At 41.2% G+C, this 27,627-nt stretch overlaps 1 protein-coding gene across 1 annotated transcript in view; it reads right to left on the reverse strand.

Annotated features, from left to right (window-relative positions):
- The window catches only part of MYBL1 (MYB proto-oncogene like 1), a 397,408-nt gene that overhangs the window by 199,181 nt on the left and 170,600 nt on the right, over positions 1-27,627 (reverse strand). The window contains exon 5 of the mRNA XM_053715092.1: positions 15,798-16,018. Coding sequence (XP_053571067.1) covers positions 15,798-16,018 — 221 coding nt within the window. The remainder of the gene's footprint in view (positions 1-15,797; positions 16,019-27,627) is intronic.

Raw genomic sequence — 27,627 nt, forward strand, 5'->3', positions numbered from 1 at the left:
ATGATGATCTTTGTGTATCGGAATGTGAAGATAAGCATCCTTTAAATCCACTGTAGTCATGTATTGACCCTCCTGGATCATAGGTAGGATGGTACGAATAGTCTCCATCTTGAATGATGGAACTCTGAGGAATTTGTTTAAGATCTTTGGATCCAAAATTGGTCTGAAGGTTCCCTCTTTTTTGGGAACTACAAACAGATTTGAGTAAAATCCCTGTCCCTGTTCCTCCTTTGGAACTGGATGGATCACTCCCATAACTAGGAGGTCTTGTACACAGTGTAAGAATGCCTCTCTCTTTATCTGGTTTGCATATAATTGTGAAAGGTGAAATCTCCCTTTTGGGGGGGAAGCCTTGAAGTCCAGTGATATCAGCAATAATCTCCTTCAAACCAGGCCCAAATAGGGTCTGCCCCTTGAAGGGAATGTTAAGCAGCTTAGACTTTGAAGTAACGTCAGCTGACCATGATTTAAGCCATAGCGCTCTGTGCGCCTGGATAGCAAAACCAGAATTCTTAGCCGTTAGTTTAGTCAAATGAACAATGGCATCAGAAACAAAAGAATTGGCTAGCTTAAGTGCTCTAAGCTTGTCAAGTATGTCATCCAATGGAGTCGCTACCTGTAGAGCCTCTTCCAGAGACTCAAACCAGAACGCTGCAGCAGTAGTGACAGGAGCAATGCATGCAAGGGGCTGTAGGATAAAACCTTGTTGAATAAACATTTTCTTAAGGTAACCCTCTAACTTTTTATCCATTGGATCTAAGAAAGCACAACTGTCCTCGACAGGGATAGTAGTATGCTTTGCTAGAGTAGAAACTGCTCCCTCCACCTTAGGAACTGTCTGCCATAAGTCCCGTGTGGTGGCGTCTATTGGAAACATTTTTCTAAAAATAGGAGGGGGAGAGAACGGCACACCTGGTCTATCCCATTCCTTATTAATAATTTCTGTAAACCTTTTAGGTATTGGAAAAACATCAGTACACACCGGCACTGCATAGTATTTATCCAGTCTACACAATTTCTCTGGCACTGCAATTGTATCACAGTCATTCAGAGCAGCTAAAACCTCCCTGAGTAACACGCGGAGGTGCTCAAGCTTAAATTTAAATGTAGAAATATCAGAATCAGGTTGCATCATCTTCCCTGAGTCAGAAATATCACCCACAGAAAGAAGCTCTCCTTCTTCAGCTTCTGCATATTGTGAGGCATTATCAGACATAGCTCTTAAAGCGTCAGTATGCTCTGTATTTCGTCTAACTCCAGAGCTATCTCGCTTTCCTCTAAATTCAGGTAGTCTGGCTAATACCGCTGACAGTGTATTATCCATGACTGCCGCCATGTCTTGTAAATTAAACGCTATGGGCGCCCTAGATGTACTTGGCGCCATTTGAGCGTGAGTCCCTTGAGCGGGAGTCAAAGGATCTGACACGTGGGGAGAGTTAGTCGGCATAACTTCCCCCTCGTCAGATTCCTCTGGTGATAATTTTTTTAAAGACAGAATATGATCTCTATTGCTTAAAGTGAAATCAGTACATTTGGTACACATTCTAAGAGGGGGCTCCACAATAGCTTTTAAACATAATGAACAAGGAGTTTCCTCTATGTCAGACATGTTTATACAGACTAGCAATGAGACTAGCAAGCTTGGAAAACACTTTAAATCAAGTTAACAAGCAAATATAATAAACGGTACTGTGCCTTTAAGAGAAACAAATTTTGTCAGAATTTGAAAAACAGTGAAAAAAGGCAGTAAATCAAACAAAATTTTTACAGTGTGTATAATAGGCTAACAGAGGATTGCACCCACTTGCAAATGGATGATTAACTCCTTAGTTCAAAAACCGGATCAAAAAAACGATCTAGACATTTTTAAACAGTCACACCAAACTGCCACAGCCTTACTGTGGGCCTTAACACAGTGGAAAGCCTCAGGAAACTGTTTCTAGGCAAATTTAAGCCAGCCATGTGGAAAAAACAAGGCCCCAATAAAGTTTTATCACCAAAGTATATATAAAAACGTTTAAACATGCCAGCCAACGTTTTATATTGCAAATATAAAAGAGTATTACCTCAGAAAATAAGCATGATACCAGTCGCTATTAAATCACTGTATTCAGGCTTACCTTACATAAATTTGGCAACAGCAGCATTTTCTAGCAGTCACATCTTCTAGAAAAAAACATAATTTATGCTTACCTGATAAATTTATTTCTCTTGTGGTGTATCCAGTCCACGGATCATCCATTACTTGTGGGATATTCTCCTTCCCAACAGGAAGTTGCAAGAGGATCACCCACAGCAGAGCTGCTATATAGCTCCTCCCCTAACTGCCATATCCAGTCATTCGACCGAAACTAGCCGAGAAAGGAGAAACCATAGGGTGCAGTGGTGACTGTAGTTTAAAATTTAGACCTGCCTTAAAAGGACAGGGCGGGCCGTGGACTGGATACACCACAAGAGAAATAAATTTATCAGGTAAGCATAAATTATGTTTTCTCTTGTTATGTGTATCCAGTCCACGGATCATCCATTACTTGTGGGATACCAATACCAAAGCTAAAGTACACGGATGAAGGGAGGGACAAGGCAGGTACTTAAACGGAAGGGACCACTGCCTGTAGAACCTTTCTCCCAAAAACAGCCTCCGAAGAAGCAAAAGTATCAAATTTGTAAAATTTTGAAAAGGTATGAAGGGAAGACCAAGTCGCCGCTTTGCAAATCTGTTCAACAGAAGCCTCATTTTTAAAGGCCCAGGTGGAAGCCACAGCTCTAGTAGAATGAGCTGTAATCCTTTCAGGGGGCTGCTGTCCAGCAGTCTCATAGGCTAAGCGTATAACGCTCCGAAGCCAAAAAGAAAGAGAGGTTGCCGAAGCCTTTTGACCTCTCCTCTGTCCAGAGTAAACAACAAACAGGGAAGATGTTTGACGAAAATCTTTAGTCGCTTGTAAGTAAAACTTTAAAGCACGGACTACGTCCAAATTATGTAAAAGACGTTCCTTCTTTGAAGAAGGATTAGGACACAATGATGGAACAACAATCTCTTGATTGATATTCTTGTTGGAAACTACCTTAGGTAAAAACCCAGGTTTTGTATGCAGAACTACTTTATCTGTATGGAAAATCAGATAAGGAGAATCACATTGTAAAGCTGATAACTCAGAGACTCTACGAGCCGAGGAAATAGCCATCAAAAACAGATAAAAGTTTGATATCAATGGAATGAAGGGGTTCAAACGGAACTCCTTGAAAAACCTTAAGAACCAAGTTTAAGCTCCATGGAGGAGCAACAGGTTTAAACACAGGCTTAATTCTAACCAAAGCCTGACAAAATGCCTGGACGTCTTGAACCTCTGCCAGACGCTTGTGCAAAAGGATAGACAGAGCAGAAATCTGTCCCTTTAAAGAACTAGCTGATAATCCTTTATCCAAAACCTCTTGGAGAAAGGACAATATCCTAGGAATCCTAACCTTACTCCATGAGTAATTCTTGGATTCACACCAATGAAGATATTTGCGCCATATCTTATGGTAGATTTTCCTGGTTACAGGCTTTCGTGTCTGTATTAAAGGTATCAATGACTGACTCGGAGAAGCCACGCCTTGATAAAATCAAGCGTTCAATCTCCAGGCAGTCAGTCTCAGAGAAATTAGATTTGGATGATTAAAAGGACCTTGTAGTAGAAGGTCTTGTCTCAGAGGCAGAGGTCAAGGTGGAAAGGATGACATGTCCACCAGGTCTGCATACCAGGTCTTGCGTGGCCACACAGGCGCGATCAAGATCTCCGATGCTCTCTCCTGTTTGATTTTGGCAATCAGTCGAGGGAGCAGAGGAAACGGTGGAAACACATAAGCCAGGTTGAAGAACCACGGTGCTGCTAGAGCATCTATCGCTCTGGGTCCCTGGACCTGGATCCGTAACAAGGAAGCTTGGCGTTCTGGCGAGACGCCATGAGATCCAATTCTGGTGTGCCCCAACGATGAACCAATTGAGCAAACACCTCCGGATGGAGTTCCCACTCCCCCGGATGAAAAGTCTGACGACTTAGAAAATCCGCCTCCCAGTTCTCTACACCTGGGATATGGATAGCTGATAGATGGCAAGAGTGAGTCTCTGCCCAGCGAATTATCTTGGAGACTTCTAACATCGCTAGGGAGCTCCTGGTCCCCCCTTGATGGTTGATGTAAGCCACAGTCGTGATGTTGTCCGACTGAAATCTGATGAACCTCAGGGTTGCTAACTGAGGCCAAGCTAGAAGAGCATTGAATATTGCTCTTAACTCCAGAATATTTATTGGGAGGAGTTTCTCCTCCTGAGTCCACGATCCCTGAGCCTTCAGGGAATTCCAGACTGCACCCCAACCTAGAAGGCTGGCATCTGTTGTTACAATTGTCCAATCTGGCCTGCGAAAGGTCATACCTTTGGACAGATGGACCCGAGATAGACACCAGAGAAGAGAATCTCTGGTCTCTTGATCCAGATTTAGCAGAGGGGACAAATCTGTGTAATCCCCATTCCACTGACTGAGCATGCATAATTGCAGCGGTCTGAGATGTAGGCGCGCAAATGGCACTATCTCCATCGCCGCTACCATTAAGCCGATCACTTCCATGCACTGAGCCACCGAAGGGCGCGGAATGTAGTGAAGAACACGGCAGGAATTTAGAAGCTTTGATAACCTGGACTCCGTCAGGTAAATTTTCATTTCTACAGAATCTATCAGAGTTCCTAGGAAGGAAACCCTTGTGAGGGGTGATAGAGAACTCTTTCCCTCGTTCACTTTCCACCCATGCGACCTCAGAAATGCCAACACTATGTCCGTATGAGATTTGGCAATTTGGAAGTTTGACGCCTGTATCAGGATGTCGACTAGATAAGGGGCCACTGCTATGCCCCGTGGTCTTAGGACCGCCAGAAGAGACCCCAGAACCTTTGTAAAAATTCTTGGGGCTGTAGCTAACCCGAAGGGAAGAGCAACACACTGGTAATGCCAGTCTAGAAAGGCAAACCTTAGGAACCGATGATGATCTTTGTGAATCGGTATGTGAAGGTAAGCATCCTTCAAATCCACTGTGGTCATGTACTGACCCTCCTGGATCATAGGTAGGATTGTCCGAATAGTTTCCATTTTGAACGATGGAACTCTGAGGAATTTGTTTAAGATCTTTAGATCCAAAATTGGTCTGAAGGTTCCCTCTTTTTTTGGGAACCACAAACAGATTTGAATAAAATCCCTGTCCTTGTTCCATCTGTGGAACTGGATGGATCACTCCCATTATTAGGAGGTGTTGCACACAGCGTAAGAATACCTCTTTCTTTATCTGGTTTACAGATAATCTCGAAAGGTGAAATCTCCCTTGTGGGGGGGAAGCTTTGAAGTCCAGAAGATATCCCTGAGATATGATCTCCAACGCCCAGGGATCCTGAACATCTCTTGCCCACGCCTGGGCGAAGAGAGAAAGTCTGCCCCCTACTAGATCCGTTGCCGGATAGGGGGCCGTTCCTTCATGCTGTCTTAGAGGCAGCAGCAGGCTTTCTGGCCTGCTTGCCTTTGCTCCAGGCCTGGTTAGATTTCCAGGCCGGCTTGGATTGCGCAAAAGTTCCCTCTTGTTTTGTAGCAGAGGAAGTTGATGCTGCACCTGCCTTGAAGTTTCGAAAGGCACGAAAATTAGACTGTTTGGCCCTTGATTTGGCCCTGTCCTGAGGAAGGGTATGACCCTTACCACCAGTAATGTCAGCAATAATTTCCTTCAAACCAGGCCCGAATAGGGTCTGCCCCTTGAAGGGAATGTTAAGTAATTTAGACTTTGAAGTCACGTCAGCTGACCAACATATAAGCCATAGCGCCCTACGCGCCTGGATGGCGAATCCAGAATTCTTAGACGTTAGTTTAGTCAAATGAACAATGGCATCAGAAACAAAAGAATTAGCTAGCTTAAGTGTTCTAAGCTTGTCAAGTATTTCAGTCAATGGAGTAGCTGTCTGAAAGGCCTCTTCCAGAGACTCAAACCAGAACGCTGCAGCAGCAGTGACAGGAGCAATGCATGCAAGGGGCTGCAGGATAAAAACTTGTTGAATAAACATTTTCTTAAGGTAACCTTCTAATTTTTTATCCATTGGATCTGAAAAAGCACAACTGTCCTCGACAGGGATAGTGGTACACTTTGCTAAAGTAGAAACTGCTCCCTCCACCTTAGGGACCGTCTGCCATAAGTCCCGTGTGGTGGCGTCTATTGGAAACCTTTTTCTAAAAATAGGAGGGGGGGGGAAACGGCACACCGGGTCTGTCCCACTCCTTAGTAATAATTTCTGTAAACCTTTTAGGTATTGGAAAAAAACGTCAGTACACACCGGCACTGCAATTGTGTCACAGTCATTCAGAGCAGCTAAAACCTCTCCAAGCAACACCCGGAGGTTCTCAAGCTTAAATTTAAAAGTAGACATATCTGAATCAGGTTTCCCCGAGTCAGAGACGTCACCCACAGACTGAAGCTCTTCCTCAGCTTCTGCATATTGTGACGCAGTATCAGACATGGGCCTTAAAACATCTGCGCGCTCTGTATTACGTCTAACCCCAGAGCTATCGCGCTTTCCTCTGAATTCAGGTAGTCTGGCTAATACCGCTGACAGGGTATTATCCATGATTGCCGCCATGTCCTGCAAAGTAATCGCTATGGGCGTCTTTGATGTACTTGGCGCCATTTTAGCGTGAGTCCCTTGAGCGGGAGTCAAAGGGTCCGACACGTGGGGAGAGTTAGTCGGCATAACTTCCCCCTCGTCAGAATCCTCTGGTGATAATTCTTTTAAAGATAACAGCTGATCTTTATTGTTTAAAGTGAAATCAATACATTTAGTACACATTCTCCTATGGGGTTCCACCATGGCTTTTAAACATAATGAACAAGGAGTTTCCTCTATGTCAGACATGTTTATACAGACTAGCAATAAGACTAGCAAGCTTGGAAAACACTTTAAATCAAGTTAACAAGCAATATAAAAAAAGGTTACTGTCCTGTAAGAGAAATACATTTTGCCAAAATTTGAAATAACAGTGAAAAAAGGCAGTTAAACTAACGAAATTTTTACAGTGTATGTAACAAGTTAGCAGAGCATTGCACCCACTTGCAAATGGATGATTAACCCCTTAATACAAAAAACAGATTAACAAAATGAAAAATATATTTTTTAAATAGTCATAACAACTGCCACAGCTCCTACTTTTGAAGCCTTTTGAGCCCTTCAGAGATGTCCTATAGCATGCAGGGGACTGCTGAGGGAAGCTGAATGTCACAGTTTGTAATTTTAACTGCACCAACTGTAACTTTTATACTAGAACAGTGGAAAGCCTCAGGAAACTGTTTCTAGGCAAAAATAAAGCCAGCCATGTGGAAAAAAACTAGGCCCCAATAAGTTTTATCACCAAAGGATATATAAAAACGATTAAACATGCCAGCAAACGTTTTATATTGCACATTAATCAGAGTATATACCTCTGATAGCAAGCCTGATACTAGTCGCTATTAAATCACTGTATTTAGGCTTTAACTTTCCATCCCTAGAAAAACTTAACTGCACATACCTTATTGCAGGATACCCTGCACGCCATTCTCCCTCTGAAGTTACCTCACTCCTCAGACATATGTGAGAATAGCAGTGGATCTTAGTTACTTCTGCAAAGATCATAGAAAAACGCAGGCAGATTCTTCTTCTAAATGCTGCCTGAGATAAAATAGCACAACTCCGGTACCATTTAAAAACAATAAACTTTTGATTGAAGAAAAAACTAACTATATTTTACCACTTTCCTCTTACTACCTCCAGCTATGTTGAGAGCTTGCAAGAGAATGACTGGATATGGCAGTTAGGGGAGGAGCTATATAGCAGCTCTGCTGTGGGTGATCCTCTTGCAACTTCCTGTTGGGAAGGAGAATATCCCACAAGTAATGGATGATCCGTGGACTGGATACACATAACAAGAGAAATCTTAACTGCACATACCTCATAGCAGGATAACCTGCACGCCATTCCCCCGCTGAAGTTATCTCTCTCTTCAGTCATGTGTGAGAACAGCAATGGATCTTAGTTACAACCTGCTAAGATCATAGAAATCACAGGCAGATTCTTCTATTTTTCTGCCTGGAACAAAATAGTACAACTCCGGCACCATTTAAAAATAATAAACTTTTGATTGAAGTAAAATAACAGCTACATTTCACCACTTCTCTCTTACTACCTCCATGTTTGTTGAGAGTTGCAAGAGAATGACTGGATATGGCAGTTAGGGGAGGAGCTATATAGACAGCTCTGCTGTGGGTGTCCTCTTGCAACTTCCTGTTGGGAATGAGAATATCCCACAATGGATGATCCGTGGACTGGATACACCTTACAAGAGAAAAGGAATTCATTTATTCAGACACCAAACTTCACCTCCTCCATTGACAGAGGCAAAGAGAATGACTGGGGATTATGGGTTTGGGAGTGACATTTAACAGCTTTGCTGTGGTGCTCTTTGCCTCCTCCTGCTGACCAGGAGTGATATTCCCACTAGTAATTGAATGACATCGTGGACTCTCTAAAGAAAAAGGAAAGAAAACAGAATTTATGCTTACCTGATAAATTACTTTCTCCAACGGTGTGTCCGGTCCACGGCGTCATCCTTACTTGTGGGAATATCTCTTCCCCAACAGGAAATGGCAAAGAGTCCCAGCAAAGCTGGCCATATAGTCCCTCCTAGGCTCCGCCCACCCCAGTCATTCGACCGACGGACAGGAGGAAAAATATAGGAGAAACCATATGGTACCGTGGTGACTGTAGTTAGAGGAAATAATTCATCAGACCTGATTAAAAAACCAGGGCGGGCCGTGGACCGGACAAACCGTTGGAGAAAGTAATTTATCAGGTAAGCATAAATTCTGTTTTCTCCAACATTGGTGTGTCCGGTCCACGGCATCATCCTTACTTGTGGGAACCAATACCAAAGCTTTAGGACACGGATGAAGGGAGGGAGCAAATCAGGTTACCTAAACGGAAGGCACCACGGCTTGCAAAACCTTTCTCCCAAAAATAGCCTCCGAAGAAGCAAAAGTATCAAATTTGTAAAATTTGGCAAAAGTGTGCAGTGAAGACCAAGTCGCTGCCTTACATATCTGGTCAACAGAAGCCTCGTTCTTGAAGGCCCATGTGGAAGCCACAGCCCTAGTGGAGTGAGCTGTGATTCTTTCAGGAGGCTGCCGTCCGGCAGTCTCATAAGCCAATCGGATTATGCTTTTAAGCCAAAAGGAAAGAGAGGTAGAAGTCGCTTTTTGACCTCTCCTTTTACCAGAATAGACAACAAACAAAGAAGATGTTTGTCTGAAATCTTTTGTAGCCTCTAAATAGAATTTTAGAGCACGGACTACGTCCAAATTGTGTAACAAACGTTCCTTCTTTGAAACTGGATTCGGACATAAAGAAGGTACAACTATCTCCTGGTTGATATTTTTGTTAGAAACAACCTTTGGAAGAAAATCAGGCTTAGTACGCAAAACCACCTTATCTGCATGGAACACCAGATAGGGCGGAGAACACTGCAGAGCAGATAACTCAGAAACTCTTCTAGCAGAAGAAATAGCAACCAAAAACAAAACTTTCCAAGATAGTAACTTAATATCTACGGAATGTAAGGGTTCAAACGGAACCCCTTGAAGAACTGAAAGAACTAGATTTAGACTCCAGGGAGGAGTCAAAGGTCTGTAAACAGGCTTGATCCTAACCAGAGCCTGAACAAATGCTTGAACATCTGGCACAGCTGCCAGTCTTTTGTGTAGTAAGACAGATAAAGCAGAGATCTGTCCCTTTAGAGAACTTGCAGATAATCCTTTCTCCAAACCTTCTTGTAGAAAGGAGAGAATCTTAGGAATTTTTATCTTATTCCATGGGAATCCTTTGGATTCACACCAACAGATATATCTTTTCCATATTTTATGGTAAATCTTTCTAGTTACCGGTTTTCTGGCCTGAACCAGAGTATCTATCACAGAATCTGAAAACCCACGCTTTGCTAGAAACAAGCGTTCAATCTCCAAGCCGTCAGCTGGAGGGAGACCAGATTTGGATGTTCGAATGGACCCTGAACAAGAAGGTCCTGTCTCAAAGGTAGCTTCCATGGTGGAACCGATGACATATTCACCAGGTCTGCATACCAAGTCCTGCGTGGCCACGCAGGAGCTATCAAGATCACCGAGGCCCTCTCCTGTTTGATCCTGGCTACCAGCCTGGGAATGAGAGGAAACGGTGGAAATACATAAGCTAGGTTGAAGGTCCAAGATGCTACTAGTGCATCTACTAAAGTCGCCTTGGGATCCCTGGATCTGGATCCGTAGCAAGGAACCTTGAAGTTCTGACGAGACGCCATCAGATCCATGTCTGGAATGCCCCATAATTGAGTTAGTTGGGCAAAGATCTCCGGGTGGAGTTCCCACTCCCCCGGATGGAATGTCTGACGACTCAGATAATCCGCTTCCCAGTTTTCCACACCTAGGATGTGGATCGCAGATAGGTGGCAGGAGTGATCCTCCGCCCATTGAATTATTTTGGTCACTTCTTTCATCGCCAGGGAACTCCTTGTTCCCCCCTGATGATTGATATACGCAACGGTCGTCATGTTGTCTGATTGGAATCTTATGAATCTGGCCTTTGCTAGCTGAGGCCAAGCTCTGAGAGCATTGAAGATCGCTCTTAGTTCCAGAATGCTTATCGGGAGAAGAGACTCTTCCCTAGACCATAGTCCCTGAGCTTTCAGGGATTCCCAGACCGCGCCCCAGCCCACTAGACTGGCGTCGGTCGTGACAATGACCCACTCTGGTCTGCGGAAGCTCATTCCCTGGGATAGATGGTCCAGGGTCAGCCACCAACGGAGTGAATCTCTGGTCTTCTGATCTACTTGAATCATTGGAGACAAGTCTGTATAGTCCCCATTCCACTGTTTGAGCATGCACAGTTGTAATGGTCTTAGATGAATTCGTGCAAAAGGAACTATGTCCATTGCTGCAACCATCAACCCTACTACTTCCATGCACTGCGCTATGGAAGGACGTGGAACAGAATGAAGTACTTGACAAGTGCTTAGAAGTTTTGACTTTCTGACCTCTGTCAGAAAAATCCTCATTTCTAAGGAATCTATTGTTCCCAAGAAGGGAACTCTTGTTGACGGAGACAGAGAACTTTTTTCTATGTTCACCTTCCATCCGTGTGATCTGAGAAAGGCCAGAATGATGTCTGTATGAGCCTTTGCTGTTGACAGGGACGACGCTTGTATTAGAATGTCGTCCAAGTATGGTACTAATGCAATGCCCCTCGGTCTTAGAACCGCTAGAAGGGACCCTAGTACCTTTGTGAAAATCCTTGGAGCAGTGGCTAACCCGAATGGGAGGGCCACAAACTGGTAATGTTTGTCCAGAAAGGCGAACCTTAGGAACTGATGATGTTCTTTGTGGATAGGAATATGTAGATACGCATCCTTTAGATCCACGGTAGTCATAAATTGACCTTCCTGGATAGTGGGTAGAATCGTTCGAATGGTTTCCATTTTGAACGATGGTACCCTGAGAAATTTGTTTAGGATCTTCAAATCCAAAATTGGTCTGAAAGTTCCCTCTTTTTTGGGAACTACGAACAGATTTGAATAAAATCCCATTCCTTGTTCCTTTATTGGAACTGGGTGTATCACTCCCATCTTTAACAGGTCTTCTACACAATGTAAGAACGCCTGTCTCTTTATTTGATTTAAGGATAAGTGAGACATGTGGAACCTTCCCCTTGGGGGTAGTTCCCTGAATTCCAAAAGATAACCCTGAGAAACTATTTCTAGTGCCCAGGGATCCTGAACATCTCTTGCCCAAGCCTGAGCAAAGAGAGAGAGTCTGCCCCCTACTAGATCCGGTCCCGGATCGGGGGCTACTCCTTCATGCTGTTTTGTTAGCAGCAGCAGGTTTCTTGGCCTGCTTACCCTTGTTCCAGCCTTGCATAGGCTTCCAGGCTGGTTTGGGCTGTGAGGCATTACCCTCTTGCTTAGAGGATGCAGAATTAGAGGCCGGTCCGTTCCTGAAATTGCGAAAGGAACGAAAATTAGACTTATTCTTGGCCTTGAAAGGCCTATCTTGAGGAAGGGCGTGGCCCTTTCCCCCAGTGATGTCTGAGATAATCTCTTTCAATTCTGGTCCAAATAGAGTTTTACCTTTGAAAGGGATGCTAATTAATTTTGTCTTGGATGATACATCCGCTGACCAAGACTTTAGCCAAAGCGCCCTGCGCGCCACAATTGCAAACCCTGAATTTTTCGCCGCTAATCTAGCTAATTGCAAAGCGGCATCTAAAATAAAAGAGTTAGCCAACTTAAGTGCGTGAACTCTGTCCATAACCTCCTCATATGGAGTCTCTCTACTGAGCGACTTTTCTAGTTCCTCGATCCAGAACCACGCTGCTGTAGTGACAGGAACAATGCATGAAATGGGTTGTAGAAGGTAACCTTGCTGTACAAAAATCTTTTTAAGCAAACCCTCCAATTTTTTATCCATAGGATCTTTGAAAGCACAACTATCCTCGATAGGAATAGTAGTGCGCTTGTTTAGAGTAGAAACTGCCCCCTCGACCTTAGGGACTGTCTGCCATAAGTCCTTTCTGGGGTCGACCATAGGAAATAATTTCTTAAATATGGGGGGGGGGGAACAAAAGGTATGCCGGGCTTCTCCCACTCCTTATTCACTATGTCCGCCACCCGCTTGGGTATAGGAAAAGCGTCGGGGTGCACCGGAACCTGGTGTACACACAGTAGGAGATGATGTAGTATCATGTCTACTCCCCTCATTTGAGTTATCATCTTGGGCAATTTCATTATCTGTGGCAGTACTGTCCTTACTTTGTTTGGACGCTATGGCACAATTATCACACAATTTTAAATGGGGAGACACATTGGCTTTCATACATATAGAACATAGCTTATCCGAAGGCACAGACATGTTAAACAGGCTTAAACTTGTCAATAAAGCACAAAAAACGTTTTAAAACAAAACTCTTAACCATCTCCGTGGAGATGTTGCCTGTGCAACGGCAAAGAGAATGACTGGGGTGGGCGGAGCCTAGGAGGGACTATATGGCCAGCTTTGCTGGGACTCTTTGCCATTTCCTGTTGGGGAAGAGATATTCCCACAAGTAAGGATGATGCCGTGGACCGGACACACCAATGTTGGAGAAAAGTAATTTATCAGGTAAGTATACATTTTGTTTTAGTTCTGTTTCCCTTTATGTTCTAGGAGAGAAAAATTTAGGGATTTGCATTTATATATATATTCATATTTTATATTATTGAGATGCTAAAGATATTCACAAAATATCTGGGCTAGATTAGATAAGATTAGCTTGAGGTTCTATACACAATGTAAACATGAAAGATGAGGGGACAACCTTGTAGTGTACCATTCTTAAAATGAACAGTGTAAGATAATAATAATAATAATTTGCGATTTATATAGCGCTTTTCTCCCTGTGAGACTCAAACCACTTTACAAATATACTGTACCAACATAAGACATAAAAGTTAGGAGTTTCTGAAGTTCAGATAAGCGGACTGAATGCCTGATGGAACAGGTGGGTCTTTTTTTTAAAAGTCTTTATGGACGGTGCCTCTCTGATTGCGCACGGTAAAGAGTTCCAGAAAGTAGGGGCAGCGTGGCAGAATGCTCTGGATTGATCACTTGCTGTTCTTGTATAATCAATGGGATGACTTTGGATGGACCTATTACCTGTAGAATGAAGCTCTTTAATCTAAAAACTTTTCAGGTAACTTTTAAAGTCCAGTTGACCATGTCATACACTTTCTATATTTAAACAGTTTTTTTCTCTTTTGCTTTTACCCATCCTATGTGTGCTCTTTTCTCTTCATACAGAAAATATATAGCATTGATATAATTCACTTCATCATAGTTACACACTGGTCCGCCGCATATAGCAACCGCTCTGCTACTGAGCATTTTTTTTTTTGTTTTTTTGGTTCCTTGCTTCTAATGCCGCCCCTTGACGAATCCGGCGCAATGCACATGAGCAAAGCACGGGAACGCGAAGGATCGACTTGGAACACTCAGTGGAAGCTGGAGGGTGACGTCAGAGACAGGAGGGATCAGGCAGGCAATTTCAAAATGCCCGGATGACAACTAGTAAGTGTTTTTACTTGAAAATTATATTTAAAGCATAATTGGGCTACAGTTTGGTGTAGACATTGTTAACTACATTATCTAAATATGTAAAAATTATTTTTAGGTTGACTTGCCCTTTAAATCAAACAAGAGTAGTGCATTCATCTAGCTATTTTTATTTGGTGGTATTTACATGCTTGGTGGTCTTGGACTGAAATATCTAAATTGTGGAACTAGGTGTCCTCAGATTTAATCTATTTATCTCTCCTTGGGAAGCAAGAACTCTTGTGTAAGCCACTTTCCAGACTCAAAACATATTAAAGGGACATTAAACGATCATTATGTAACGTAGGTTTTCTTTAAAATGCTTTACAGTGCTGGTAAACTTTACATGTTTTAAAATCAGGTCCAGAATATAAGCGATATTTTACAGGGACTTTAATTGATCACTTCTAATAAAGATGTGCTGTAACTTACTTTTTAATCTAGCCGTTCCATGCTAATCCCCCAATCTCTGGCCACCCACTTTAAAACTCATATTTTTTTGTGAGCTAACAGTTTGAACTAATCTCAAATGAGTGCTCTAGCTACAAAATCCATATGGGAGATGAAAAAAAAAAAAAAAAACCCATAAAGAAACCATATAGAAAGAAAATCTTTAAGTAGCCTGCTTTTATGGATATAAAACAGATAAATATATAACAGCGACAGTAGTGACTTTTTAACCTATCACCAATCTCCAAAAAATAAGGTCTCACAAGACATGAGCATGTGCTGCTATTTTTTGTTTAGACAGAATTAGTTCTCTTGTTGTTAAAGGGATACTAAACCCAAAACATGTTCTTTAATGATTCAAATAGAGTATGCAATTGTAAGCAACTTTCTAATTTACTCCTATTATTAATTTTTCTTTGTTCTCATGCTATCTTTATTTAAAAAGCAGGAATGTAAACTTAGGAGCCAGCCTATTTTTGGTTCAGAACCTGGGTTAAATGTAGCCCCCCAATAAGCAAGCCCTATCCAGGGAGCTGAACCTAAAAAGGGCCGACTCCTAATCTTTACATTCCAGCTTATTAAATAAAGATAGCAAGAGAATGAAACAAATTTAAAAATATGTGTAGAATTGCATGCTCTGTATGAATAATGAAAGAACAATTTGGGGTTTGACATCCCTTTAATATGTACAGGTATGCAGTTAAAGGGACACTGAACCCAAATGTTTTCTTTTGTTATTCAGATAGAGCATGACATTTTAAGCAACTTTCTAATTTACTCCTATTATAAAATGTTCTTCATTCTCTTGTTATCTTTATTTGAAATGCAAGAATGTAAGTTTAGATGCCGGCCCATTTTTGTTGAACAACCTAGGTTGTTCTTGCTGATTGGTGGATAAAAAACGGCTGTCCAGAGTTCTGAACCCAAAAAAAAAGCTTAGATGCATTATTTTTCAAATAAAGATAGCAAGAGAACGTAGAAAAATTGATAATAGGAGTAAATTAGAAAGTTGCTTAAAATTGCATGCTCTATCTGAATCACGAAAGAAAAAAATTGGGTTCAGTGTCCCTTTAATTTTAATAAAGAGGTTTAACAACAATAGACCATACACTTTTAGAAACAAAAATATATTTATATACCTTCCAGGAAGCAGCTTTGCGATTTCAGCCCAGCGATTCCCAATACGCTTATGGGCTCCATATATGATGCGGTCCTCCTCTTCTGTCCAGGAGGACTTTTTGACCTCCGGGTTTAAATGGTTATGCCATCTCTCTCGGCATTGCTTGCCAATTCTTCCTTTCAAATGTTTTGCAATTAGTGACCATCTTTTTGGGCCATATTTCTGAACCAGCTCTATAACCTATTAAAAAGGAGAGATTATATTTGTTTCCATTTTGAATTAACTGTCTTTCTCTCTACATACAGGAACAATCAAATGTTTTTTTTATTCTGGTTGTACTTTAAAGGGACAGTCTACACCAGAATTGTTATTATTTTAATAGATAGATAATCCCTTTATTAACCATTCCCCAGTTTTGCATAACCAACAGTTATAATAATATACTTTTAACCTCTCTGATTATCTTGTATCTAAGCCTCTGCAAACTGCCCCTTTATTTCAGTTCTTTTGACAGACTTGCAGTTTAGCCAATCAGTGCCTGCTCCCAGATAACTTCACGTGCACGAGCACAGTGTTATCTACATGAAATACATGAACTAACACCATCTAGTGGTGAAAAACTTTTAAAATGCATTCTAAAAAGAGGTGGCCTTCAAGGTCTAAGAAATTAGCATATGAACCTCCTAGGTTAAGCTTTCAACTAAGAATACCAAGAGAACAAAGCAAAATTGGTGCTAAAAGTAAATTGGAAAATTGTTTAAAATTACATGCTTTATCTGAATCATAAAAAAAGTAGTTTTTTTACCTAGACTGTCCCTTTAATGCTTAACACACTACTTGCAAAAGTATTTTACTACCACCTACTAGTTTCTTGTAGTCGTACACAAACTACAAAAGCTAATAACCCCAAAAATAGAAAAAGTTGAATGCTGGGAGGATAGCCAGAGGCTATGTCTGACTAATATGAGAAAATATAAGAATTTACATAAAGCTTTAAACTTAAAAAAATATTATTCCAGATGCTCTTACCAACCAAAACGGTTATCAATACATATTTGACAAATTATGCATTGCAAAATATCTAAAATGCATTCATCATTTACATATAATGTTGTAGTTTTTTTCAGACTAGGATTTGAAAAAAATTAAAAAAAAAAAATTATTATGCTTACCTGATAAATTTCTTTCTTTCCTGGCATTGAGAGTCCACAAATTCATTCATTCAATTACCGTTAGGAAATTCACCTCCTGGCTACCAGGAGGAGGCAAATAACTACCCAGCCAAAGCTAAAGCATTCTCCCAATACCCATACTCCCCCAGTCATTCCGCTGAGGGAATACAGGAAAGGTAGGAGAACACTAGGGCATATAGGTGCCTGAAATTTAAGAAAAAATTAAATTTAATAGGACAGGTCGTCGACTCTCCTTGCCAGGAAATAAAGAAATTTATCAGGTAAGCATGAATTTTGTTTTCTTTCCAATGGCATGAAGAGTCCACGAATCCATTCAATTACTGTTGGGAAACTAATACCCAAGCTAGAGAGGACACAGAATGGATAGGGAGGGACATTAAAGATAGGCGGACCTAAACAGAAGGCACCACCGCTTGAAGAACCTTTCTCCCAAAAGAAGCCTCAGCTGAGGCAAAAACATCAAAATTTGGAAGCTTAAAGGGACACTGAACCCAATTTTTTTCTTTTGTGATTCAGATAGAGCATGTCATTTTAAGCAACTTTCTAATTTACTCATATTAGCAATTTTTCTTTGTTCTTTTGCTATCTTTATTTGAAAATGAAGGCATCTAGGTTTTTTGTTTGTTTCAGTACTCTGGACAGCACTTTGGACAGCACTTTTTATTGGTGGATGAATTTATCCACCAATCAGCAAGGACAACCCAGGTTGTTCACCAAAAATGGGCCGGCATCTAAACTTACATTCTTGCAGTTCAAATAAAGATACCAAGAGAATGAAGAAAATTTGATAATAGGAGTAAATTAGAAAGTTGCTTAAAATGTCATGCTCTATCTGAATCACAAAAGAAAAAATTTGGGTACAGTGTCCCTTTAATTCTTAAAAGCCCAAGATGAAGAAACAGCTCTAGTAGAACGAGCCGTAATCCTCTCAGGAGGCTGCTGTCCAGCTTCCTCATAAGCCAAACGAATGATACTCCTCAGCGAAAAAACATAATTTATGTAAGAACTTACCTGATAAATTCATTTCTTTCATATTAGCAAGAGTCCATGAGCTAGTGACGTATGGGATATACATTCCTACCAGGAGGGGCAAAGTTTCCCAAACCTCAAAATGCCTATAAATACACCCCTCACCACACCCACAATTCAGTTTAACGAATAGCCAAGAAGTGGGGTGATAAAAAAGTGCGAAAGCATATAAAATAAGGAATTGGAATAATTGTGCTTTATACAAAAATCATAACCACCACAAAAAAAGGGTGGGCCTCATGGACTCTTGCTAATATGAAAGAAATGAATTTATCAGGTAAGTTCTTACATAAATTATGTTTTCTTTCATGTAATTAGCAAGAGTCCATGAGCTAGTGACGTATGGGATAATGATTACCCAAGATGTGGATCTTTCCACGCAAGAGTCACTAGAGAGGGAGGGATAAAATAAAGACAGCCAATTCCTGCTGAAAATAATCCACACCCAAAATAAAGTGTAATGAAAAACATAAGCAGAAGATTCAAACTGAAACCGCTGCCTGAAGTACTTTTCTACCAAAAACTGCTTCAGAAGAAGAAAATACATCAAAATGGTAGAATTTAGTAAAAGTATGCAAAGAGGACCTAGTTGCTGCTTTGCAAATCTGATCGATCGAAGCTTCATTCCTAAACGCCCAGGAAGTAGAAACTGACCTAGTAGAATGAGCTGTAATCCTTTGAGGCGGAGTTTTACCCGACTCAACATAGGCAAGATGAATTAAAGATTTCAACCAAGATGCCAAAGAAATGGCAGAAGCTTTCTGGCCTTTTCTAGAACCGGAAAAGATAACAAATAAACTAGAAGTCTTTCGGAAAGACTTAGTAGCTTCAACATAATATTTCAAAGCTCTAACAACATCCAAAGAATGTAACGATTTCTCCTTAGAATTCTTAGGATTAGGACATAATGAAGGAACCACAATTTCTCTACTAATGTTGTTGGAATTCACAACTTTAGGTAAAAATTCAAAAGAAGTTCGCAACACTGCCTTATCCTGATGAAAAATCAGAAAAGGAGACTCACAAGAAAGAGCAGATAATTCAGAAACTCTTCTGGCAGAAGAGATTGCCAAAAGGAACAAAACTTTCCAAGAAAGTAATTTAATGTCCAATGAATGCATAGGTTCAAACGGAGGAGCTTGAAGAGCCCCTAGAACCAAATTCAAACTCCAAGGAGGAGAAATTGACTTAATGACAGGTTTTATACGAACCAAAGCTTGTACAAAACAATGAATATCAGGAAGATTAGCAATCTTTCTGTGAAAAAGAACAGAAAGAGCAGAGATTTGTCCTTTCAAGGAACTTGCGGATAAACCTTTATCTAAACCATCCTGAAGAAACTGTAAAATTCTTGGAATTCTAAAAGAATGCCAAGAAAAATGATGAGAAAGACACCAAGAAATATAAGTCTTCCAGACTCTATAATATATCTCTCTGGATACAGATTTACGAGCCTGTAACATAGTATTAATCACAGAGTCAGAGAAACCTCTTTGACTAAGAATCAAGCGTTCAATCTCGATACCTTTAAATTTAAGGATTTGAGATCCTGATGGAAAAAAGGACCTTGCGACAGAAGGTCTGGTTGTAGCGGAAGAGTCCACGGATGGCAAGAGGCCATCCGGACAAGATCCGCATACCAAAACCTGTGAGGCCATGCCGGAGCTACCAGCAGAACAAACGAGCATTCCTTCAGAATCTTGGAGATTACTCTTGGAAGAAGAACTAGAGGCGGAAAGATATAAGCAGGATGATACTTCCAAGGAAATGATAATGCATCCACTGCTTCCGCCTGAGGATCCCGGGATCTGGACAGATACCTGGGAAGTTTCTTGTTTAGATGAGACGCCATCAGATCTTTTTCTGGAAGCTCCCATATTTGAACAATCTGAAGAAATACCTCTGGGTGAAGAGACCATTCGCCCGGATGCAACGTTTGGCGACTGAGATAATCCGCTTCCCAATTGTCTATACCTGGGATATGAACCGCAGAGATTAGACAGGAGCTGGATTCCGCCCAAACCAGAATTCGAGATACTTCTTTCATAGCCAGAGGACTGTGAGTCCCTCCTTGATGATTGATGTCTGTCTGAAAACAAATGAACGATTCTCTCTTCAGAAGAGGCCAAGACTGAAGAGCTCTGAAAATTGCAAGGAGTTCCAAAATATTGATCGGTAATCTCACCTCCTGAGATTCCCAAACTCCTTGTGCCGTCAGAGATCCCCACACAGCTCCCCAACCTGTGAGACTTGCATCTGTTGAAATTATAGTCCAGGTCGGAAGCACAAAAGAAGCCCCCTGAATTAAACGATGGCGATCTGTCCACCACGTTAGAGAGTGTCGTACAATCGGTTTTAAAGATATTAATTGAGATATCTTTGTGTAATCCCTGCACCATTGATTCAGCATACAGAGCTGAAGAGGTCGCATGTGAAAACGAGCAAAGGGGATCGCGTCCGATGCAGCAGTCATAAGACCTAGAATTTCCATGCATAAGGCTACCGAAGGGAATGATTGTGACTGAAGGTTTCGACAAGCTGAAATCAATTTTAGACGTCTCTTGTCTGTTAAAGACAGAGTCATGGACACTGAATCTATCTGGAAATCCAGAAAAGTTACCCTTGTCTGAGGAATCAATGAACTTTTTGGTAAATTGATCCTCCAACCATGATCTTGAAGAAACAACACAAGTCGATTCGTATGAGATTCTGCTAAATGTAAAGACTGAGCAAGTACCAAGATATCGTCCAAATAAGGAAATACCACAATACCCTGTTCTCTGATTACAGACAGAAGGGCACCGAGAACCTTTGTAAAAATTCTTGGAGCTGTAGCTAGGCCAAACGGCAGAGCCACAAACTGGTAATGCTTGTCCAGAAAAGAGAATCTCAGGAACAGATAATGATCTGGATGAATCGGAATATGCAGATAAGCATCCTGTAAATCTATTGTGGACATATAATGCCCTTGCTGAACAAAAGGCAAGATAGTCCTTACAGTTACCATTTTGAACGTTGGTATCCTTACATAACGATTCAATATTTTTAGATCCAGAACTGGTCTGAAGGAATTCTCCTTCTTTGGTACAATGAAGAGATTTGAATAAAACCCCATCCCCTGTTCCAGAACTGGAACTGGCATAATTACTCCAGCCAACTCTAGATCTGAAACACAATTCAGAAATGCTTGAGCTTTCACTGGATTTACTGGGATACGGGAAAGAAAAAATCTCTTTGCAGGAGGTCTCATCTTGAAACCAATTCTGTACCCTTCTGAAACAATGTTCTGAATCCAAAGATTGTGAACAGAATTGATCCAAATTTCTTTGAAAAAACGTAACCTGCCCCCTACCAGCTGAGCTGGAATGAGGGCCGCACCTTCATGTGGACTTAGAAGCAGGCTTTGCCTTTCTAGAAGGCTTGGATTTATTCCAGACTGGAGATGGTTTCCAAACTGAAACTGCTCCTGAGGATGAAGGATCAGGCTTTTGTTCTTTGTTGAAACGAAAGGAACGAAAACGATTATTAGCCCTGTTTTTACCCTTAGATTTTTTATCCTGTGGTAAAAAAGTTCCTTTCCCACCAGTAACAGTTGAGATAATGGAATCCAACTGAGAACCAAATAATTTGTTACCCTGGAAAGAAATGGAAAGTAGAGTTGATTTAGAAGCCATATCAGCATTCCAAGTTTTAAGCCATAAAGCTCTTCTAGCTAAAATAGCTAGAGACATAAACCTGACATCAACTCTGATGATATAAAAAATGGCATCACAGATAAAATTATTAGCATGCTGAAGAAGAATAATAATATTATGAGAATCATGATCTGTTACTTGTTGTGCTAAAGTCTCCAACCAAAAAGTTGAAGATGCAGCAACATCAGCCAAAGATATAGCAGGTCTAAGAAGATTACCTGAACACAGATAAGCTTTTCTTAGAAAGGATTCAATTTTCCTTTCTAAAGGATCTTTAAACAAATTACCATCTGACGTAGGAATAGTAGTACGTTTAGCAAGGGTAGAAATAGCCCCATCAACTTTAGGGATTTTGTCCCAAAATTCTAATCTGTCAGACGGCACAGGATATAATTGCTTAAAACGTTTAGAAGGAGTAAATGAATTACCCAATTTATCCCATTCTCTGGAAATTACTTCAGAAATAGCATTAGGAACAGGAAAAACTTCTGGAATAACCACAGGAGATTTAAAAACCTTATCTAAACGTTTAGAATTAGTATCAAGAGGACCAGAATCCTCTATTTCTAAAGCAATTAGTACTTCTTTAAGTAAAGAACGAATAAATTCCATTTTAAATAAATATGAAGATTTATCAGCATCAATCTCTGAGACAGAATCCTCTGAACCAGAAGAGTCATCAGAATCAGAATGAGGATGTTCATTTAAAAATTCATCTGTAGAGAGAAGTTTTAAAAGATTTTTTATGTTTACTAGAAGGAGAAATAACAGACATAGCCTTCTTGATGGATTCAGAAACAAAATCTCTTATGTTATCAGGAATATTCTGCACCTTAGATGTTGAGGGAACTGCAACAGGCAATGGTACATTACTAAAGGAAATATTATCTGCTTTAACAAGTTTGTCATGACAATTAATACAAACAACAGCCGGAGGAATAGCTACCAAAAGTTTACAGCAGATACACTTAGCTTTGGTAGTTCCAGCACTAGACAGCGATTTTCCTGAAGTATCTTCTGACTCAGATGCAACGTGAGACATCTTGCAATATGTAAGAGAAAAAACAACATATAAAGCAAAATTGATCAAATTCCTTAAATGACAGTTTCAGGAATGGGAAAAAATGCCAATAAACAAGCTTCTAGTAACCAGAAGCAAAGAAAAAATGAGACTGAAATAATGTGGAGACAAAAGCGACGCCCATATTTTTTGGCGTCAAATAATACGCCCACATTGTTTGGCGCCTAAATGCTTTTTGGCGCCAAAAATGACGCCACATCCGGAACGCCGACATTTTTGGAGCAAAAGGACGTCAAATAATGACGCAACTTCCGGTGACACGTACGACGCCGGAAACAGAAAAGATTTTTTGCGCCAAAAAAGTCCGCGCCAAGAATGACGCAATAAAATGAAGCATTTTCAGCCCCCGCGAGCCTAACAGCCCACAGGGAAAAAAAGTCAAATTTTTAAGGTAAGAAAAAATGATTGATTCAAACGCATTATCCCAAATATGAAACTGACTGTCTGAAAATAAGGAATGTTGAACATTCTGAGTCAAGGCAAATAAATGTTTGAATACATATATTTAGAACTTTATAAATAAAGTGCCCAACCATAGCTTAGAGTGTCACAGAAAATAAGATTAACTTACCCCAGGACACTCATCTACATGTTTGTAGAAAGCCAAACCAGTACTGAAATGAGAATCAGTAGAGGTAATGGTATATAAATAATAGTATATCGTCGATCTGAAAAGGGAGGTAAGAGATGAATCTCTACGACCGATAACAGAGAACCTATGAAATAGACCCCGTAGAAGGAGATCACTGCATTCAAATAGGCAATACTCTCCTCACATCCCTCTGACATTCACTGCACGCTGAGAGGAAAACCGGGCTCCAACTTGCTGCGGAGCGCATATCAACGTAGAATCTAGCACAAACTTACTTCACCACCTCCATAGGAGGCAAAGTTTGTAAAACTGAATTGTGGGTGTGGTGAGGGGTGTATTTATAGGCATTTTGAGGTTTGGGAAACTTTGCCCCTCCTGGTAGGAATGTATATCCCATACGTCACTAGCTCATGGACTCTTGCTAATTACATGAAAGAAAGAAAGAGTAGTTGCAGTAGCTTTTTGACATTTACGTTAACTAGCGTACAGCACAAAAAAGGCAGACGACTGCCTAAAATCCTTTGTAGCCTGTAGATAGAACTTTAAGCCACGTACCACATCCAAATTGTGGAGAAGACGTTCCTTTTGAGAAAAAGGATTAGGACAAAAGGAAGGAACTATGATCTCCTGATTGATATTATGATCAGAAACAGGGGCGGACTGACAAGTCGGGCAAATCGGCCCTTGTCTGAGGACCCAACATCTTAGGGGTTTCCAGCACTGCAGGATAAGATGAGGGCAGCATCACGCTGCAGCAATTTGTTATTTTTATATTAACCTCTTGAGTGCTAACGACGGCTCTGAGCCGTCGCAGAGTTTCCCACTCAGGTGCTAACAACGGCTCAGAGCCGTCGCTAGCACTCTCCCACCTTGAGGGTGATCTGGGGGCTCCCACCCACTCCTACCCCAGCGATCGGGCCTGTATAGTGACAGGCATCGCCAGGGCTCCATGTTTTGCGTGGTGACGTCATGCGCAATGACGTGATGTCACCGCGCAACTTTATTAAAAAAAAAAGACAATGGACAGCATTGCTGCTTAGAAGCCTGTATCTCAGGCATCTAAGCAGCTACAGACCCCCAAGATCCACCGTTGGAAAGGTAATCGCCTAACATTTCCAACTGTATAAGTCTTGGGGATCTGATTTTTTTTTTTTTTTTTTTAATAGTTAAAAAAAAAAAATGTAATTTTTTTTAAATTTAAACAAAAACATAATTTATGCTTACCTGATAAATTTATTTCTCTTGTGGTGTATCCAGTCCACGGATCATCCATTACTTATGGAATGTATTCTCCTTCCCAACAGGAAGCTGCAAGAGTCCACCCACAGCAAAGCTGCTATATAGCTCCTCCCCTAACTGCCATATTCAGTCATTCGACCGAAAACATGCAGAGAAAGGAAAAACCATAGGGTGCAGTGGTGACTGTAGTTCAAATGAAAAAAATTACCTGCCTTAAAATGACAGGGCGGGCCGTGGACTGGATACACCACAAGAGAAATAAATTTATCAGGTAAGCATAAATTATGTTTTCTCTTGTTAAGTGTATCCAGTCCACGGATCATCCATTACTTATGGAATACCAATACCAAAGCTAAAGTACACGGATGATGGGAGGGACAAGGCAGGTACTTAAACGGAAGTTACCACTGCCTGTAAAAAACCCTTTCTCCCAAAAATAGCCTCCGAAGAAGCAAGGTATGAAATTTGTTAAATTTGAAAAGTATGAAGCGCAGACCAAGACTCCATCTTGTAAATCTGTTCAACAGAAGCCACATTTAAAAAAGGCCCAAGTGAAAACCACAGCTCTAGTAGAATGAGCTGTAATCCCTTCAGGAGGCTGCTGTCCAGCAGTCTCATAAGCTAAATGAATTATGCTTTTTAACCAAAAAGACAGAGAGGCTGCTGAAGTCTTTTGACCTCTCCTCTGTCCAGAATAGACAACAAACAAGGTGAACGTTTGATGAAAACTGTAGTAGCTTGTAAGTAAAACTTTAAAGCACAAACCACGTCCAATATTGTGTAATAGACGTTCCTTCTTTGAGGAAGGATTAGGATACAAGCATGGAACAACTATCTCTTGAGTGATGTACTTGTTAGATACCACCTTAGGAAAAAACCCAGGTTGGTACGCAGGACTACCTTATCCGTACGAAGGACCAGATAAGGAGAATCACATTGTAACACAGATAACTTGGAGACTCTACAAGTCGAGGAATTAGCTACCCAAAAGGAACTTTCCAAGATAAAGATTGATATCTATGGAACAAAAAAGGTTCAAACGGGACTTCTTGAAGAACCTTAAGAATCAGGTTTAAGCTCCATAGCGGAGCAACAGTTTTAAACACAGGCTTGGATCTAACCAAAGCCTGACCAAATGCCTGAACGTCTAGAATACCTGCCAGACGCTTGTGCAAAAAAATAGACAGAGTAAAAATCTGTCCCCTTTTAAGGAATTAGCTGACAACCCTTTTCTCAAAAACATCTTGGAGAAAAGATAATATCCTGGGAATCCAGACTTTACTCCATGAGTAACCCTTGGATTCATAACAATCAGATATTTACACCATATCTATGTTCAATTTTCCTAGAGACAGGCTTTCATGTCTGTATTAAGGTATCAATGACTGACTCGGAGAAGCCATGCTTTGATAACATCAAGCGTTCAGTCTCCAGGCAGTCCATCTCAGATTGATTCTATTTAGATGGTTGAAAGGACCCTGAGGTAGAGGGACCTGTCTCAGAAGCAGAGACCGTGATGGAAAGGATGACATGTCCACCAGATCTGCATACCAGGTCCTGCGTGGCTACGCAGGCGCTGTCAAAAACACCAAAGCCCTCTCCTGCTTGGTCTTGACCTCCGGAGGAAATCCCACTCCCCCGGAAGAAAAGTCTGATGACTTAGAAAATCCACCTCCCAGTTCTCAACACCTGGGATATGGATAGCTGATAGACAAGAGTGAGTCTCTGTCCAGTGAATAATTGTAAGACTTCTAACATCGCTAGGGAACTTCTGTTCCCCCTTGATGGCTGATGTAAGCCACAGTCGTGTATATTGTCCGACTGAGTATGATGTACCTCAGAGTTGCTAACTGAGGCCAAGTCTGAAGAGCATGGAATATCACTCCCAGTTCCAGAATATTTATTAGAAGGAGGGTCTCCTCCTAAGTCCACTATCCCTGAGCCTTCAGGGAGTTCCAGACTGCATCCCAACCTAAAAGGCTGGCATCTATTGTAACAATTGTCCCATCTGACCTGCGGAAGGTCATACCCTTGGACAGATGGACCCGACATAGTCACCAGAGAAGAGAATCTCTGGTCTCTTGGTCCAGGTTTAACAGGGGGACAAATCTGTGTAATCCCCGTTCCTCTGACTGAGCATGCATAGTTGCAGCGGTCTGAAATGTAGACGTGCAAACGGTACTATGTCCCTTGCCGCTACCATTAAGCCGATTTCATTCATGTACTGAGCCACCGAAGGGCGCAGATGGGATGAAAAAACACGGCAGAAATTTAGAAACTTTGACAACCTGGACTCCGTCAGGTAAATTTTCATTTCTACAGAATCTATCAGAGTCCCTAGGAGGGAAACCCTTGAGATTGGGGATAGAGAACTCTTTCCTTGTTCACTTTCCACCCATGTGATTTCAGAAATGCCAGTACTACGTCCGTATGAGACTGGGCAATTTGGATGTTTGACGCCTGTATCAGGATGTCGTCTAAATAAGGGGCCACTTCTATGCCCCGCGGTCTAAGGACCGCCAAAGCGACCCCAGAACCTCCATAAAGATTCTTGTGGCTGTAGATATCCCAAAGGAAAGAGCTACAAACTGGTAATGCCTGTCTAGAAAGGCAAACCTGAAAAAACGATGGTGATCTTTATGCATCACAATGTGAGGATAAGCATCCTTCAAATCCATTGTAGTCCTCTATTGACTCTCCTGGATCATAGTTAAGATGGTACGAATAGTTTCCATCTTAAATGACGGAATTCTGAGGAATTTGTTTAAGATCTTTAGATCCAAAATAGGTCTGAAGGTTCCCTCTCCTTGGGAACCACAAACAGATTTGAGTAAAAACTCTGTCCCTGTTCCTCTCTTGGAACTGGATGGATCTCGTACACAATGTAAGAATGTCTCCTTCTTTATCTGGTTTGCAGATAATTGTGAAAGGCGAAATCTCCCCTTTTTTTGGGGGGGAATCTTTGAAATCCAGAAGATATCTCTGGGATATAAATTCCAATGCCTAGGGATCCTGGGCAT

Source organism: Bombina bombina, chromosome 5 (genome assembly GCF_027579735.1).
Source record: "Bombina bombina isolate aBomBom1 chromosome 5, aBomBom1.pri, whole genome shotgun sequence".
Classification (NCBI taxonomy): Eukaryota; Metazoa; Chordata; class Amphibia; order Anura; family Bombinatoridae; genus Bombina; species Bombina bombina.